We start from the raw sequence: 19530 nt of genomic DNA on the forward strand, positions 1-19530 counted from the left end.
AAAAAAAAAAAGAAAAGAAAAAATACTTTTGCTGAGTTTCTCTGTAAGAGCGGGAGGGGAACTGCCCATGAATGTGAGATAAAGGACAAGGCTGCAATGTGAGGGAGCAGTGGTGAGTGGCCAGCTCTGGGCTGGCAAGGCCCCCTCCAGCCGCCTCCATGCTGACCAGGACACTGTGTTCATTCATCCTAACACACAAACATTTCTTTCTTTCATGAAATAATGTTTTCCTTGATCTTTTTCTGATTATGAAAAGTAATACATGTTCATTGTAAAATATTTACAAAATGAGAAAAATATACAAGTGAAAAAAATCATTGCAGTTGGCACCAAAGAGTGGCTTGAAGATGTTTTGCCATAACCTCCATGAGCACCCCAAACTCATTCTGAATACACATGCAGTTTAAGGTAGAACTGTTTGCTATGCAAAGGCAGCTTGCAGCCTGGAGACAAAATTACCTAGCCTACCTTTTTGTTTGTTTTTGTTTTTGCACTACTGGGGACTGAACTCAGGGCCTCAAGAATGCTAGGTAAGCACTCTACCACTGAGCTACATCCCCAGCCCCCTCAGCTTACCTTTTAATGGCTTCTAAGCATTCCTATATGGCATTCCAGAGCCACCATGGCTCATAATGCCACCATCTAAGGGTGACTGCTATCAATGACTTGGAGCATGAACTTCCACTATCTTTCTGCCTCTGTATTATCTTTACATTTGATCTTTTGACTTTAGGAATATTTAGTACCTACCTACTTATATCCTACCTTTTCTACTGAATGTTGTATCCTAACATTGTTTCCATGTCATAATTTCTCAAAAACATTTGGAGTAAATCTCTACATCATGTACAAGCACAAGAATGGGGTCCTAATTAGAATAAGATACACTCCATGTATCTTATTCTATGTATGTATAATATGTCAGAATATACTCTACTGTCATATATATCTAAAAAGTACAAAAAATAAAGAAATAGAAAACATCATGCTAAGTAAATTAAGCCAGATAGATTAAATAAAGGATTGAACATTTTCTCTCATAAGTGGAAGTTAGAGCAAAATAAGGGGAAAAAAGTGCAGGGTGGGGTTGGTTGGATATCATAAAGATATATGGAAGAGGGCTGGGGATGTGGCTCAAGCGGTAGCGCGCTTGCCTGGCATGCGTGCGGCCTGGGTTCGATCCTCAGCACCACATACAAACAAAGATGTTGTGTCTGCCGAAAACTAAAAAATAAACATTAAAATTCTCTCTCTCTCTCTCTCAAAAAAAAAAAAAGATATATGGAAGAGGGCTGGTATTGTGGCTCAGTGGCAGAGCGCTTGCCTCACATGTATGAGGCACTGGGTTTGCTCCTTAGCACCACGTGAAAAAATAAATGAAATAAAGGTATTGTGTCCATCTACAACTAATACATATTTTTTAAAAGATATATGGAAGATCAGTGGGACAGAAGATCAGGCAGGAGGGAGGGATAGGAAATGGAAGGAAATCAGAATGAATTTAACAAAACCATGCTATGCACATATGTAAATATACCACAGGGAATCCCTCCTTTATTTATATGTAAAAGGTACCAATCAAAAATAAATAAATAAGTGAGCAAAACATAGATCAGTAGAGAAAGAAGAATAAGGGGAGAGAGGAGAGGAGGAAAAGTGGGGAAAGGCAGGGAGGTGGGGGAACAGGGACTGAAAGGGAATAAATCAAATATCATGCATGTATGACTTTGTTGAAATGAACACAACTACTATGTATAACTATACTGCTCTAATTAAAAAAAAAAAAAAGAACATTATTTGGGGTTGGGGACATAGCTCAGTGGTAGAATACTTGCCTAGCACGCATGAGGCCCTGGGTTCGATCCTCATCATCACAAACAACAACAAAAATATACTATTTGTAAAGGCCCCATAATATTCTATCTATAAAAATCCACTATGTGTTCATCAATCTTTTGGTTATGAAGACTATGTAAATATTTTTTTCAGATTTTTGCTCTAATGAATAATGCTGGGATAAACATCCACAGACTTATGCCTTGTGTTCCTCTAGGATCATCTCCTTGATGCAGAATGACTAGTGTCAATGTTTTTTTTTTTTTTAAATAATTTTTAGTTGTAGTTGGACACAATACTTTTTTATTTATGTATTTATTTTTATGTGGTGCTGAGGATCAAACCCAGGGCCTTGTACCTGCTAGGCAAATGCTCTACCACTGAGCCACAACCCTAGTCAATGTTTTTAGGTTCTTAACACATTGCCACATTGCTGCTAAATGACACTCATTTACCCTTTTACAAGGCCCAGGCATGCTTGTTTTCCCCAACTTTTGCCAACACTGAAATAATAGATGACAAAGATTATTGGACACCAGGCATTAAATTAGGTAATAGGGATATGATATTAAAGAAAAATTCAGAAAGTATGTCTCTGCCTCCAGAGTTTCTAACTTGGTGGGAGAGAGTGACTTTGATCAAATAATAAATATGTAATTACAAGCTGAAAGAGAGGAAAGGGTGTGAGAAGAGTATGTGACAAGGTTGGGATCTAGTTGGGGCTGGGCAGTGGCAACAGAAGGATCCTCAGAGAAAGTGATGTTTTTGCTGAGATTGAGGTCTTGGGAGGAGTTGGCTCTGTGGTGAGAGGGCGCAGAGACCAGTTCAGGACAAGCTGGCTGAAGCCAAAAGCATGGTAGGTGGTACGGTGTGAAAGGAGTCTTAGTTCATGACAATCAGGCTAACTGGACCTGTGGATCCCCATGATAATTTTAGGAAACCACTGGATGGTTTAAAACAGGGGTGATATGGTTGGATTTGCTTTCTGAGAATTACTACACATTTTTAAAAAAGTTTAATTGTGGTAAAAAACACATAACATAAAATGTACCATCTCAGTCATTTTAAAGCATAGAGTTCAATAGTGTTAAGTATATTCACATTGTTGTTCAAGAGATCCCAAAACTTTTTCATCTTGCAACACTGAAACTAGATATCCACTAAATAACTGCCTATTTCCTGTTCTCACCTCCTAAGAACCCCATTCTACTTTCTATCAATTTGACTACCTCCCATTAGTGGAATCATAGAGTATTTCTTTTTTTTTAAACATTTAAAAATTTTTTTAAGACATTAATGCACCTTTATTCTATTTATTTATTTATTTATATGTGGTGCTGATGATTGAACCCAGTGCCTAACACATGCTAGGCAAGTGCTCTACCATTGAGCCACAACCCCAGCCCCAGAGTATTTGTCTCTTTGTGACTGGCTTATTTCATTGCCACTTTTGGCTATTGTGAATAATCATGCTATGAGCAGGAGTGTGTAAACATATCTTCAGGACTTTGTTTTCAATTCTTTTGGATGTATATCCTGAGATATGACTGCTAGATCATATAGTAGTTCTATCTTTAGTGTTTTGAGGAATCTTGAGAATTACTTTAAAAAGACAAATTCAGCAAGGCTGGTTTTGTTGCTTAAAAACAATAGCAAATAGCAGTACTGTATGGCTACTAAAAATTATCTTCTTGGACTACATTAATATAATTCATGAAGTTTTCTCTCTCTCTCTCTCTCTCTCTCTCACACACACACACACACACACACACACACACACACTCTTCTGAAGTTAAAAGAGCTCAGAATGAATAATTGCATACACATTTTAGGAATAACTATTGCATACACTTATATCTTTAAGTGCTTTGAGGGACAATCTTTATTTGCCAACCAAACATCATTGAGCACTTGCTGTCTGCAAGGCATCATAGGGAAACCCCAAATATGCTTAGTTTTTCTACTATCTTGAAGCTTCCAGTCCCAAAGAAGCAACAATACTATTTAGTGTGTGGTATGTTAAAATAGTCGTACAAAGGAATAGTTTTAGGGGTTCACAGGAGGCAGGAGTCATGAGGGAAGGCTTCTTAGATGTCACATTTGGGTTTGATAGGGTTTGTATAGGTAGAGAGGGAAGGACTAGAGAGTTCTAAGTGGCTGCTGCAGACTGAGCCAGAGAAGAGTGTGCCTGAGTTTAGGGAAGGAGTGGGCATGAGAAAGTAGAGAGGGGAAGACTCAGCCAGAGAAATGGGTGATAGAGATTAATGAGAGCTTTGAATGCCAGACTGAAAAACTGGAACTTCTGTGGTAAGTGGGGAAGGGGGGCACAGAGGGATTCTGAGTAGGGGAGTGACATCAAGGAGTGCAGTGATGTGTAGGATAGACTAAAATGCAGAGAAACTGGCAGCTGGGGAATTCATTAGAAAAGGGTTAGATTACCTTAGGTTTATTACCCCAGGCCTGATGTAATGAGGGTTTGAATTCTGTGAGGCGTGGAAAGTGAGTAGGGATAGGGAGGGGCCAGATGGAGTGAAATGTCCTGATCCTTTCCCTTTTCCTTGGACATCTTATCATATCTTTCCCCCTCTCCTCTCCACCCTCCCATTAATTCTTCCTTCTCTCCCTCTGTCTGTCCTCTTTCCTTTTCCCTACCCTTCCTCCCTCAACCCCTTTTCTTCCAGCAATCTTTTTTTCTTCTTTAAAAACAAAATACCATATACTTATTTCCAATCTTACCCATTTTGCTTTCCTTCAGAACCTTGCACAGTGGCCCATAGTTAGCAGGTGCTTCATAAATATTTGTTGAATTGCAACTGGTAAATGATTAGAAGTGGAGCAGGGCCAAAAATAGGCAAAGATTCAGGTCTGTGTGAAAGGAGAGAGGAAGATGCCAGGAGAAGCTTGTCAGGGTCTAAGACAGGTTGAATTTGAGCTGTGAACAGGTTATCTAGTAGACATGACACTTTGGGTACAGCTAGAAGGGATATGGATTTTAAAGAGCATCCTCACTGCTATGGTTTGGATGTTGAATGTTCCCCAAAGGCTCATGTGTTAAGTGCTTGCTCCTCAGGGTGGTGCTATGGGAGGTGGTGGAATCTTTAGGGGGTGGGGCCTAGTGGGAGTAAGTTAGTTCATGAGGGGTGTGCTCTTGAAGGGACCCTGATCTCTTCTTCCTTTTTGGGTTCTGGCTCAGCAGTTTTGCTGCACCACACACTTTCTACCATAGCCATCCAGTATCCCCACCAAAAACCCCAAACAATGGGGAAACCCAATCACAAACTGAATCTCTATAACCATGAGCTAAACCAACCCTTTCTAAGTTAACTATCTTAAGCACTTAATTATAGTAACATAAAGCAAACATACCCACCTTCTCCCTCAGTACAGCTGGGGATGTAATGGTTGTGTTTAAGAGCACAGTTTGGGCTCTGGGATCATATTATAGTACTAGCTGAGTAGCAAGTTACATAGACTCTTTGAGCCTCAATATCCTCATCTATAAAATTGAGGATAGAGCAGTACTTTTTTTAAAAAAAAATATTTTTAGTTGTCAATAGACCTTTATTTTATTTATTTATATGTGGTGCTGAGAATCAAACCCAGTGCCTCACACATGATACACAAGTGCTCTACCACTGAGCCACAACCCCTGCCCCAGAGCAGTACTTTTTAGGGTTGTTTTGAAGGCTAAAAATGATAGTAAATGTATTATTACAGAACCTGAAATAAATGATAGCTAAAATTATTAGTTATTTTGTTAAAGTTAGGAAGAGGATATAGGGGAAAAAAAACCTATCAGTTCACATCGTTCCTCTGAGAAAAGGCACTCATGGCTTCCTGTTGCATGTCAAGCAAAATGCTGCCCTTGTCCCCTCAGGCCCTCTGTGATCCTGTCCCTGCTCACCTTTTGTCCAGCACATCCTCCCCCTCACTGTGTTCTGCCTGGCTGTCCCTGGAACATGACAAACTGTTTTGCTCCCTTAGGGCCTTTGCATTTGCTCTTTCCTTTGATTGGAATGTTCTTTGCTGGATCTTTACTGGCTTTTTAGAGTTTTGGTATATAATGTGTAACCACCATTCAAATCAAGATATCATATGTTTTGGCTTCCTGAGATTTAGGTCTTAGCTTAAATATTACCTCCTCATAGCAATCTTGCCTGACCAAGTCCACCTGCTGTACCATCTCATACTCACCTTGCTTTGTTCACTTCATAATACTTGTGATGACTTGTGGTTTTCTCCTGTACTGCTTTTTGCACATCTGTACCTCCACTCCTGTCCCACCCTAATGAAAGCACCATGAGAGCAGTGATTCTGTCCTGTTTACTTCTGTATCCCCACACTTTGAACAGCTTGGGCATATATAGGAGGTACTCCATAAATAGTTAATAAGATGCAAGAGGAGGGGGTGATGGTTGAAAAGGGAAAGTTTGGCAAGGGTGGGAGAAGGGTTCAAATATGGAAGTGCTGGCCGTGGCAAGAAAGAAGGTGAAGCTAGAGGCATTCTGATGTGCAGGGCAGTGCTTGGAGAGGACTGCTTCTGTTGGACTGCTTTGATATTTTCACAAATTAAAGAGTGTAGTCACCTGTAGAGTTTTGAAGGGCAGTAGGAGAGGGGTCTGAGCCATGAGGCCAATAGAGGGTTTGGGCTACATATACTTGCTGCCATTTACTATTTATTCACCAGGCACTATTCCAAGCTCTTTAAATATATTAACTGATTTCATCCTATGACAATCCTGAAGAAAGATACTATTACTTTTATTATAAGGTGTGGATTGTTATGGTTTGAGTGTGTACCCTAAAGGTTCATGAACTGGAAGCCTGATTCTCAGTGTGGCAGTGTTGAGGTGGTAGCAACCTCAAAGAGGTGAAACAAAGTAGAAGGTGATTTAAGTGATTTGGAGATTGATATGGTTCTTGAGGAACTTGGATTATAACAGTGGGTTGTTTTTTATAAAAAGTGGCCCCTGAATCTCTCGTTTCCTGCATTGCTATGTGATCTCTTTCTTTTGGAGCGCTCCTGCCATGATGCCATTCACCCTGTTGTGATGTAACCAAAAGGTGCTCACCAGAGTTGCCCACATGCTGGCACTAGATGCCCAAAACTGTGCTAATGGACCTCTTTTCTAATATAAAGTACTTGGCCACCAGTATTTTGTTAATAGCAATGCGAAAGAGACTAAGACATGGATAAATATATATTTTTTTCATCTGTCAATTATACCTCAATAAAGCTAGAGAAAAAAGATGTGTAAATCAAGGCATAGAGAGGTCAATTAATTTTTGCTCAATATCATACATCTGGGAAGTGGCAGAGCTGGTATTTGAATTCATTCTAGCTCCTGGAGCCTGTGTGAAGAGCCACTACAGTTTCCTGCCTCCCAAGTCCCAGTGGAGCAAGTAGGTGAACATTCAGCAAGAGATGAAAAGGAGAATTGTGCAACCACATATGGTAGGCCCAGGGGCAGTTAGCCAGATAGCCATAAAAAAAGGCTCAGGAATGGGAGCAGAAAAAGTGAATGGCACAGGGTGGGTGATACGATTATGTATAGCAAAGATGGGGGCTGAGGCATCCTGAAAGGTGAGTGGGTAGGGAATTAATTTTTTGGTAGAGATATGTACAAAGGCTCCGAACTGGGAAAGAGCTCTCAGCTCACTGGAAGGGGTACAAGAAGAGTGTCATATTGACAGGGCTGGGGAAAGGTTACTAGTACACAGGGACAGGATCCTTCAGGGTAATATTTCTCAAAGTGTGGTCCAAGCAATCTTGCATCAAGATGCTCTTAGGTATTTATTCAGAATGTGGACTCCTGTGCCTCATTTCAAACCTACTTAATCAGAATTTCAGAGAGTGGGGTATCATGATTTAGATATGTGGTATCCCCTAAAAGCTCATGTGTGACAATGCAAGAATTTCAAGAGGTGAAATGATTAGAGAAATGTATTCTAATCAGTGGATTAATTCACTGCTAATCCAATTGGGTGGTAAGTGTAGGCAAGTAGGGTGTGACTAGAGGAAGTAGGTCACTGGGGGTGTGCCTTTGGGGTTTATATTTTGTTTCTGGTGAGCAGAGCTCTCTCTTCTTGGTTAGTATATCTTGAGTTGCTTTCCTCTGCCACACCCTTATGCCATGATGTCCCGTCTCACCTTCGGCCCAGAGCTATAGAGTCCACCAACCATGGACTGAATGTCTGAACCATGAGCCAAAATAAACTTTTCTTTCTCTACAATATTCTTGTCAGGTCTTTTGGTCACATCAGCACAAAGTTGACTGAAACATGGGGCATGGGACCCATTTAACAATGTCTCCAGGTGATTCTTTTTTAAAAAAAAAAAAATATTGGTTCTTTTTAGTTATATATGGCAGTGGAATCCATTTTGACATAATTATGCAAGCATGAAATATATCTTGTTCTAATTCAGAGATTTGGCACCCACCAGTGCAGGGCCTAGAGGACCATGGGAAAATTTAGGTTGCATTGTAAATCTGACCTACTATGACATTTATGTTCATTAGGAATTCAGTGACTGAGAAGTTACTGAAGGGTTATCAAGAGAGGAATGGTGATATTGATGCTTTTAAGTCATGCTGCCTGGTGTAGAATGAAGGACAGCAAAGGCAGACAGACAACAAGGTAGAAGGCTATTACAACTGTCCACGTGAGGAATGATGGTGACCTGGATCAGTATATTAGCAGTGGAGGTGATGAATGTCAGGCATTGTCATCAAGGTGGAGTTGATGGGACAGGGAGAAACCAAGGCTAACTCCTAGATGCTTAGAATAAGCAACTGGGTAGATGACACTGACATTCTCTGAGATGAGGGATGACTGATAGAGGATCTGAGTTCAGTGAAGTTAGAAGAATTCAAAATAAAATAAATCTATTATGTATATTTAAAGCTTGAGATGCCTATGACTTATCCAAGGGGAGATGTCACCTAGCTAATTGGACATACTGGGCAGAAACTCAGAAGAGAGCTTTCAGTTGGAAATACACATTTGGACTCAGGGACATTAGAGCTGGCATTTAAAGTCATTGTAAGTGATAAGATGCCATGAAAATAATTAATGGACAAGCAGAGTGAAATTGTTTGAAAAAATGGACTTCCTAGTTAGGACGAAGAAGACGCTTAAAGAGCATGAAAAAGTAGAAGTGGCTGATTTAAGAGCTCTGGCCCTTTTAGGGTAATATGTGGCTAGGCTTGCAGAAAAGCTATGTACTGGGTTGATAGCTAAAAGAGTGGAAGTGAAGGTCTCAGAGCCTCTGAAACAGTGGTATTAATGTAGACACTGAAGTCACCAAGGATGATGGCAGGGGGTATTGAGATAGAGAGGACAACTGGGAACTAGGTAATGACAACTGTGTTGTGGAAGTCAGTAACTGAATTGGCAAAATCTATAGTCCCTATACCAGTAGCCTCAACATTACCTTGGAACTTGTTAGAAATGCAAACTCTCACCACTCCCCATATGGTTTGTCCTCAGCAAAACTCAAGATGAGACTTGGTCCCAGTATAACTCTGTTAGGAGATGGGGTCTTGTGGAAGGTGTTTGAGCCATGGTAATGAAGCCCTTGTGAATACATTAATGCCCTTCTCTTGGAAATGGATTAGCTATCATGGGAGTTCAGCCCCTTTTTCTCACTTGTGCACATGCTCTCTTGTCCTTCCACTTTCTGCCATGAGTTGAAGGAGCAGGAGGCCCTCACCAGAAGCCAAGAAGATGCCAGTGTCATGCTCCTGAGCTTCTCAGTCTCTAGAACTGAATCAAAATAAAACTTTATTCCTTATTTTTTAAGTATTCTGGGAAATTCTGTTGTGCAGCCAATGATAAGAACCACTGACTTAGACAGTTTCCAGGTAATGCTGATGCTGCCAGTTTGGGGATCAGAGGCAATCACAGCCCCAGATGACTGTAATGAGTGGCCAGGATCAAGAACCACTCACCTAAATTGAAGATGGGGGAAGTGAACAACACAAAACCACAGTTTCAAAGCATCAAGGAACAAGCAAGCCCCTCTTCTTTGCTCTAAGATCTGGAGGGGTTGATCTCATCACCAGGAGGAGATGAGAGAGAAGGTAGCACTGGCTAGGTAAAAAATCAATTCAGGTGAGAAGTTAGACAAGGACCAAATAGCAAAGGTCATAATGAAAGAGGGGTTTACTCACAAGGCAAGTCAGAAGCTAGGCACCCAGGAAAAGGCAAAGCTCCACAGGAAAGAACAAAAGGCCAGCAGGGAAGAATGGGCAGAGCAGCTGGTGTGGCTCCTGAAGCTGGACAACAACCAGGTGTCACATGTTGGTGACAGTAAACTGTTATTCATTCTTTGACTTATACCTCACCCTCATTAACAAAAAGGTTTATGGGAAAATTCTAAAATACAGAACTATAAAAAGTATGTGATGGCATGTCTGGTGTGTGTAGGGGAGTTGAACAGGCTGACCATTGGCCTGATCTTACCTACCTGACAAGGTTATCATCAAAAGGGAGATCTAAAGTATTAAGTTCAGTCAATATAACAGAGGAGAAAGCTGGGGAAGTGGGAATCTATTTAGCATCTTCTATGTGCAAGATACTATGCTGGGAACTTTAATTATTTCTCACTTAATGCAGGGTCTTGTAGGCCATGGGAAAGTTTTGATATTATTCTAAATGCACTGGGAAGCCCCTGAAAGGTTTTTAACAAGGAAATGAAGAGACTCACATAATTAAGTCATGTAAGATCAATACTATGCCTATTCCATTTTATAGGCAAGAAAACAAGAGGTTAGCTAGTCCAAAGTCACATGCAATAAACCAGACCCCTTTGAGATAAAGCAATTATGGCAAAATGTTAAGTGGGGAGTTTAGGTTAAGAGTGTTCATTGAACCAGATCTAACTTCAAAGCTCAAGCTTTTTTTTCCCACTCTGCTGTACTGTGTCACTAACCTAAGTGACTTTAGGTCAATCATTGTCCCAAGACTTTCCCCATTTAAACAATGAGATTGAATTAGGTCAGCACTAAATTTCTCTCCCAGACATTTTGTGATTTCACAGTTACAGTGTGCAGCTTTGGATTATTAGGGAACACTAAGAGCCAATTCTTCAACTTGCCTTGATATCAGACAGGCCCTAATGGATCTCCTGTAACAGAAACCCAATATTCAGGATGTAGTTTCCTGCAACCTCAGGAAAGGATGTTTATCATGCCTCCTATGCCACACTGCCAGTCACTGTGTAAAAACTGCTGGGCATTGCCAGGTGCAGTGGTGCACACCTTGTAATCCCGGTGACCTGGGAGGCTGAGGCAGGAGAGTTGCAGGTTTGAGAACAGCATTGGCAATTTAGAGAGAACCTGTCTCAAAATAAAAAAGGACTGGGGATGTACCTCAGTGGTAAAGTACCCCTGGGTTCAACCCCCCAGTACTGGGGAAAAATGCTGCTGAGGGGGAGGTCACTCTCAAAATGAAACACCTTCTTCTGCCAAGCATTTGGGTGGGGTTAGAAAAACTATTCCTGATAACACTGAGTCAGCACATTCATCAGGGTCAAGCTCACAGTTGGAAGGAACTGGAAGAGTGCCCTGGTTGTGAAGAAGCCTCCAACTGAGGCCTCTTCAGTCTCAAAGGGAATGAAATCAGAACTACAAATTCATAATGGAGATTTGCTGGGAAACAATGGCACCCTGCTCAGATCCAGGGTATCCTCTCTAAGTGGTAGCTTAGATTAGAGACTCCCAAAGTACTAAATTTATGTACTTCATCATTCCAAAAGATAATAAAAATTCAAAGCTGGCTTTCAAAAGCTGCAAAATGAATTATGTGAAAACAAGCTCTTTTGGAGTCATGGTTAACCTACTGAGGTTATGTCAACAAGGACAACTGGGTTTTCTCCAAATATGTATGCTAAGAGTTTGTCAAACTTCTGAGGCTGGAAGGATCATGGATCTGACCTAGTGTGAAATTTATGTGCATTAAACTTCAACATACAGCTGGGTGCAGTGGCATGTACCTGTAGTCCCAGTAACAAAGGAGGCTGAGGAAGGATCCTTTCAGCCCAGGAATTCAAGGCCAGTCTGGGCAACACAGCTAGCCCTAATCTAACAAAATGATCTACATCCTTTCCTTTTGTTGCCTGAGTGCTTAGGATTAAAATAAGGGTATCTGGTTGGCCAGTGAAAGCATATGACTTTTTAAAATGTGTTTTGCAATGCTGGGGATGAAACCCAGGGCCTGGAGCATGCTAGGCAAGGGCTCTACCATTGAGCTATACCCCCGGCCAGTGTTACTTCTTTATTGGCTTCTAAAAATACATGGCTTCTCATCTCTGTGAGCAAATACACTGAAAAGCATTTTTGTTTGTTTGTTTCAGTGCTAGGGATCAAATTCAAGGCTGTGCGTATGTCAGGCAAATGCTTCATCACTGAGCTACAGTCAGCCTGAGAATTCCTATAAATGATACTTCCCTGTAAGATAGAAGATCACAGCAAAGGCATATCTGATGGAGACTACAGCAAAATCAAGTGAGACCCAGTGATATAAGCTTCCCTCCTCAGTTCTTTTTCACCAATATCACATTTTGATTTTTCACACAACATATATTTATTCAGAAAAGAATTTGCAATAAATTATAATAAAAAAGATGACACAAAATACAGAATCCCACTAGCAGCTTTGCTTAGTGATTAAGACGTTTTGGGGGAAATATAACAAACAATTACAGAATAAGAATCAGAAAACAGTGAAAGGGAGGCTAATGCAATGTCACCTCAGGGGTTTGAACCATTTCATCCTAAAACAACAGGTGCAGAGTCCCTCCCTACCAGTTGAATCTGAAATCCTTAATTTGGAGAGACTACGAAATAGTACCTTGGTGGACTTAGGAATTAGAGGGTGGGATGCTGGGACAGGCATGGGAGGAAAACAGATTTCTTATGTCTGGTCTGTCTTCTCTCCTCTACCTAGAGATTGTCTAAAACCCTCAACCCTGTATATATCCCAGGATGAGCTGGAAAAAAGGTTGAGGCAGTAAACCACTTAGTGCTTTGACCTGATTAAGAAAGAGAGCTATATGTGTGCTGCACAGAGCTCCTACTCACCATACCCTTGGTCACCCAAAGACCCCAAGTTGGAAACACATTAGAAAACAGGCCCCCCAAAACCACTTCCCTGTGTTAGGACTCTGTCTCAGCTCCTATTATCTAGCTCCTATTACCTGCCTCTTTCTGTGATCACTTTGTGGACTACTGGAGATGAGAAAAATGTTCTGCTCTCAGTCTTCCATTAACTAAGTTCACCACCCAGCCCTGACCTATTAGACCTTAAGGTATCTGGCACCAGTAGTTTGACTCTAATTTCTCTCAGTCCCAATCAGGAAAGGGTTTAACCAGTATATCACAGTATACATACCTTTTCTTCCCCCAAAGAACTCAACTTTCAAGAGATTGAAGAATCGAAGAACCATTCAGTGGTAGAGTTTCCCCTGGCCCTCTCATTGGATGCTCTAGAAGAGTCAAGGAATCAAAGCCCAAGATTGCACAGTCTATATATTATGCTCCTGGAATCTAATGTTAACAGGGCAGAGTAAATCAGCTTGGAGTGGTTTTAATGAAAGAAAACCAGGAGGAAGTCAATTGCATCAGGGAGTTTTGCAGTCAGTGGCTCGTGGCTTGTTTGTCAATCAACAAATTCATTTTTTAAAAGGCTGTCCCATAAAGCTTGAATGAATGAAACATTCAGAGGGTTATCTTGGGTGAGCAAGGCAAGGTTTATGGTTGGTCTCACTGATCAATCTCTCTTACACAGTACTGGATACAGTGACTGGGAGCCAAAGGGAGTCTTCTACATCCTTTACTTGAAGGAGCCAGATATGGAGCTCAAAGTCAGCCCCGCTGGGGTGGGGTAACACATGTCCCTTGGTACTTCAGAAGATTGAAGAAGGGTTCTAAGGGTTATCCTCAATATCCTTGCTGTGGGTGGAGCAATAGCTCCAGAGGGGGCTGCTAGAGGCACACAGACTCCCTCTTACAATGTAGTGAAAATGGCAAGTGTTGCTCTGGAGGTGATTTTTTCTTTCTTTTCTTTTGGCACTGGGGATGGAACCTAGTGTTGCTTTACCACTGAGCTACCTTCCCAGTCTTTTTTTAAATTTTGAGACAGGGTCTCGCTAAGTTGCTGAGATTGGCCTCAAGCTTGCGATCCTCCAGCCTCAGTTTCCCAAGTTGCTGGGATTTACAGGCATGTACCACTGTGCCCACCATTAGAGGTGGATTTCCAAGTGGGAGATGGGTCCCCTAGTACCCAGGATTGATCCTCATATAAAATGTAAATAATACTAGGAAAGGGAGAGTAGGAAACAGGACTTATCAAATGTGAATACTCTCACTCCTGAAATATTCAAAGTGTTTCCACTCTGACTGTGATTCTCTTATATCAATGTGATGCCATCTCTATAACTCCTAAAGTTATGTTACTAAATGTGATCTGAGACAAGAAAAATGGTTCCACCCAGTGCGGATCCACAAAAAGGCCAATAACAGTGACATATAGATGCCATTGTAGTAGAAATGCACAAATGCATGTAATGACCACTTACAAACATTGAACTCACTGTTAAGGACATCCAAGGAGTCATTAGCCTCAACCAGGCTTCCTTTGAAGTCATAGAATGAGTGAAGGGGAGTGCAAAGGAGTGACATGGGGAGGAGTGGGTCAAAAGTGCATTATACGAAGGACTACAGACAAGTCTGAGATATAGGAAGTAGTGCTTATAGGCCTAGAACGGAAACATCTCAGAGTCTAGGCCTATGACTAAGGACAATCATGACAATTGGGTTGAAGGGCAACAAACATATCCCTAGATAAAGGAGTGTAAATACAGACCTCTTTGCCTTATAAAGAGAAAACACAAAAACACCAAAATATGGTAACTTTGGCTTGGCAATATAAGTCTAAAAGTATTTTGCTGTGTAGAATATGGTAAAGAAGGGATTAAGAAACTCTCTTTCTTTTGCACTATTAACAGAACCTGAGATCCTGCAATAGACCCTTCCTGTGGCATGCCTTCTCAAATCATTCTGAAATACTTGGAGCCCAAGATCTTTCTCCTCTAGAATTTTGGAGAAGAAAAGACTTAGTCTTCATCACTCCCAAGCAGAAAGCCCAGAAGGAACTGGATGGCACGCTGGCGGTCACTTGGAGTCTGTCTTGCCAAAAGGTTGGGTGGAGGCCTTAGGAGAAGACTAGTGAAGAGAGTGGCTAGAGGGCAAGAGAAAGAAAAGGGGAAAAGCTTTGTCAGATATGATGTGAGCAAAACCTCAGGGATGGCAGGCCAGGGAACAAAGACAGTAGGAATGAAATGACTGTCATGTGCTTGAACATCCATAAGGTATAAAATATAAATGATACACAGATTATTGTCCACAAACACCCTCATGTAACCATTCTTATGAAGTACCCTTACCGATCATGTTGGCACTGACATTGTTGTACTCAGAGAATTTCAAGAGTTCTCGAAGGAATGCCATCAAGTAACGGAAAACATTTCTATGGCATCTTGGCAGATGAGAAATTACCTGTTTTTAAAAAGGGGGTGGGCAGTGAGGAAAACAGGTGGAAGAAGGGAGTAAGAAGAATTTATAGGTTCAATAAAAGCAGTTTATAATCCAATCCTTGTAGACCCTGTTTGTCACTGCCTTCCATTAGTTACTCATGACCAACATAATACCTTCCAAATTGTATCTTCTAAGTAAGAATGGTCATATTGTTTGGTCCCTGACTCAATGACCAGGCTATATAGTCATCACAGATTTATATGCACACAGTTCTACATAAGAAGGTAGGTATTATAGTGAATCTCACCATCATGTATATCAATAAGACTGGGGTCCTAATTGGAATAAGATATATTCTATGCTTGTATAATTATATCAAATTGATTCTATTGTCATGTATAACTAAAAAGTACCCATAAAATAAAAAAAGATAAAAAAAAATCATATGTGGAAACTTAAAAAGTTAATTTCGTAGAAGGGAAGAGCAGAATAGTGGTCAGCAGGGGCCAGGAACGAGGTGGGGGTGGGGCAACAGAGGGAGGTCATCTGACCAGATACAGTTAAAATAGGAACAGTAGGTACTAGCTTTCTATAGCACGGTAAGGTGGCTGGAGTTTACAACTTATTACACATTTTCTAAAGAACCAGAGGAGAGGAACTCAAATATTTTCAATACAAAGACATGATAAATGTTTAAGGAGATGACAATGTTAATTATACTGATTTAATCACTACGCATTCTCTACCTATATGGAATTAACATACTATACCCTATAAATATGTACAATTTTTAGAAAAAAAGAATTTGAATTAAAAAAAGAAGGTAGAAGTTCATTGGAGTAGCCAAAGAGGAAGGAAGGAAGAGAGGGGGGGGATGACAATAAAAAAGGCAGTATAATGAACTGGACATAACTTTCCTATGTTCATATATGAGTACATGACCAGTGAAACTCCACATCATGTACAATCACAAGAATGGAATCCTAATTAGAATAAGTTATACTCCATGTATGTATGTCAGAGTACACTTGATAGTTGTGTGTATCTAAAAGGAGCAAATTAAAAAAAAATAATAATTAAAAAATTAAATAAACCCCTCCCCCCAAAAGAAGGTAGGTGTTAATCCGTTCTTTTCTCATTCTCCAGACAGGTAGCCAAACTGAATGCTATTCTCTACAATAGCATCACTGAGGATTTCCCCCCAACACTCACTAGTTTGATGTATAGGTAGTATCAGCTATTGTGCATCAAGGTCACTTTAAGATTAAAAATACACCAAGAAGACTCAAGACTTCCTTCCAAATATCACCCACCCTTTTTGGTAATAACCATCAGAATGCCATGTAAAATCAACTTTACCAATCTTAACTCAGAGTAGAGGCTTCCACTTCACTATGTTTTCTGTTAACAGAAATAGGCCAACTGGGAAAAAAAGTGGCAAATATAATCGGAAATAACCTAAAATTTATCAACTCTGAATGCTGGTGTCCTGTCTTGAATAACAGACCCAGACCTATCCTACCATGCAGCTGGATGACTCTCAGGCTTTGTAAAACTGATGATTTCTCTGTGGGGGAACCTGCCCCAAACATATCCTCAGATCAATAAAACTCACCTGTCGGCAGATTCGAGGATCATGAGCAGAGTCAAGACATCGCTGATATAACTCATAACAGATAACTGGCTCTGGCAGGGCTTCCAGGAAAATGAGCAGTGCTTCAGCCACAGAGTGATTACTGCCCGCTGAATCACCTTAAGTCAAGGGAAAGGGGCTCCAGGAAAAAGGCCATTCAGAGTCCCAGCTGGCTGCCTTCAGCAAACTCTTGAAGGGACATTTTCCTCCTTGAATTCAGGTCACACCAAACCTAACTTGGGTTTGATATGTTATTGGTCCAGGTACCCTCCAACTGAGCTGTTACAGAATTGGTCAAAGACTCTGGGAGACTTGGCCCAATTTCAGACTCAGGGGAATTTAGAGACAACAGAATGGGAGTTCCCACTGGAACAATCCTATAAACTAACTGCCAGTGTTTCCCATTCTTCTTCCTCTCCTAATGACAGTACATGTGGGGGCAGGAGTGAAAGATAGGCTTAAGGAAAACAGTCATGGGGCTGTGGTTCTTATGTTCTATGCTTATTAAAATTCACTGTTACCTACCCTTGATTCCCCTTATTAATATCATGACACACAGAGAGGTCAAAATTTACTGAAAGAAATTGAGAAACAACTGGATAGTTAGTGATTATCATAATAAAAGACAACTACAAGGAAAATAAATATAGAAATACGAAAATCAAATGTAGGTGGGAAGAAGAGTTTGGCTAAGCTGGATGGGTATCCAGCTTCTTAAGCCTTGCTTGGATAGAAAGGATACGAATTTTCTCAGGAATGCTGGTATCCAGACAATCAATTATCTGCTGTAACTCTTCCTGCATTCCAGGAGTTTGGAACAGGTCCTCCTACCAAAGAAGTCAGAATGAAGGGAACAAGGCAAGATAATCATCCCCTAGGTTCTGAAGATCACAGCAGAAAGCAAAAGGGAGGGTGGTATGTATATTAATAATTAGGAATGGAAGTTTAAAAATAGCACTTTTCCTCTAAATCATCTCTACAATCCACGTAAAATTTTATTTCAAACAAGAAAAAGATCTTCAGTGGTTTTAGTCTATTCCTGACAGGGCAAAAGAATAGTGGCCAGATCAGGAAACTAGGTGTCCCCCTGACAGCCTCTGGACAAGGCAGAGTGCATACAGCATAACCATGTTCAAATACTAACATTACTAAATGCTCGGAAGGAGTAAATGCCATATCTGTGCTAACCTTGATTTCATGTTATATTACTCTTCAGTAGATAAGAGAACATTACCATCCAATTCAGTCCAAAAGAATTCTCCTTTTGGGAGTAATGGGTCAGGGTGGCTAGTGTTTTAGATCTGATGTAAAAGATTTAAAAGAAATATCAGGACCGAGTTAAAGAAATGAGCTTAAAGTTGCTTTGGACTTTAAAGTCGATAAGGCTATTTGACAGCTAAAGTGGGCATTACAAACTAAGGTACTCAGAAAAATGTGCAGAGCCAGGAGACAGGCATTCTCAGTTCTAGTCCTGGCTCTGCCACTGTACTTAGACCATGGTCTTAGGTAAACCACTTAGCTCAGGTACTTTAGCTGTCACATCTGTTAATAGGGATGCTTCCACCCATGCAGGCAATCTGACAGTGCTGCTGTGTGGAGGTGGCCTGGGGAAGTTTAAAAACACTATGATAGGGCTGGGGTTGTGGCTCAGCAGTAGAATGCTTGCCTAGCACGTGTAAGGTGCTGGGTTCAATCCTCAGCACCACATAAAAATAAATAAATAAAAGTATTTCAAAATATTAAAAAAACACTATGGTGATGTGAGGTCTTAGAACTTCCTATGAGACTTGCACATACACCTGAAATTGCAAGGAAGGCCTACTCTTACTTACCTGGTGACAGGCATATTTGAATAAGTGATCTACTAGAAGCCAGATCTCCTTGGGTACCTGAAGTGGTCTTTCACTGGTACCTTCATCCAAGGGAACCATCTGCAGAAGAGATTTCTCCTAATAGATGCAAAAGGATGAGAATTAAAAGGGTCTCAGAATAAAGACTTAATCTCTTTTGAATTTTATTCATGCTGGGTACAATGTGATCTGTATATCTTAGGATGTTTCACTTTTTTCCTCACTGGGGACACCCCTTGACACAGATTCCCACAGTTAAAGGATCTCCTTTCCTAAATGCTTCATTCAGTCATCAAGTGTTTCACTTGGGTTTAGATTTTAATACATGGATGCATTCTGTGTTATAAATCCTTTCAAGGGTGACACTGAGAATCAATATTTTAGCAAAACAGTCATGATAGGGTCCACCCTTGACTTGTGAACATTGTTACAATCATCAATAAGTACTTTTAAGAAACCATGTCTACAGGTAGGTTTCTGTTTACTTTTAACTTATTCTTCCTTCAGTTTTACCACAAATTTTAACATTGCTGCTTTAAAGGAGGTTCTTTGTCCACATTAGACCCACAGGCATAAATACTTCAGGATTAATACAAGTTTTTATCTTAAGGCACTAAATTCATAAACCTTAAGAACGAAAAATAGTAAATTAAATACAGCAAGTGAATAATCA

General features: G+C 40.5%; 1 protein-coding gene across 5 annotated transcripts in view; it reads right to left on the reverse strand.

Moving 5' to 3' along the window:
- Nucleotides 1-4516: 4516 nt before the first annotated feature.
- Nucleotides 4517-19530, reverse strand: part of Ocrl (OCRL inositol polyphosphate-5-phosphatase) — a 65333-nt gene continuing 50319 nt past the window's right edge. Inside the window, exons 19-23 of one of the 5 annotated variants that reach the window (XM_058571473.1) lie at nt 18840-18956; nt 17750-17834; nt 16990-17117; nt 15284-15395; nt 10196-15078 (exon numbers count right to left, since the gene is read on the reverse strand). In XM_058571473.1, the coding sequence (XP_058427456.1) occupies nt 14954-15078; nt 15284-15395; nt 16990-17117; nt 17750-17834; nt 18840-18956 (567 nt within the window). In that variant the 3' untranslated portion in view covers nt 10196-14953. Of the gene's footprint in view, nt 4702-10195; nt 15079-15283; nt 15396-16989; nt 17118-17749; nt 17835-18839; nt 18957-19530 lie in introns of those variants that run through there. The other 4 variants (XM_058571472.1, XM_046468497.2, XM_046468524.2 and 1 more) reach the window with 4 other exon arrangements.

This window comes from Marmota monax, unplaced genomic scaffold (assembly GCF_021218885.2).
Source record: "Marmota monax isolate L192 unplaced genomic scaffold, Marmota_monax_Labrador192_F-V1.1 WCK01_AAM20220418_F8-fsc00054, whole genome shotgun sequence".
NCBI lineage: Eukaryota > Metazoa > Chordata > Mammalia > Rodentia > Sciuridae > Marmota > Marmota monax.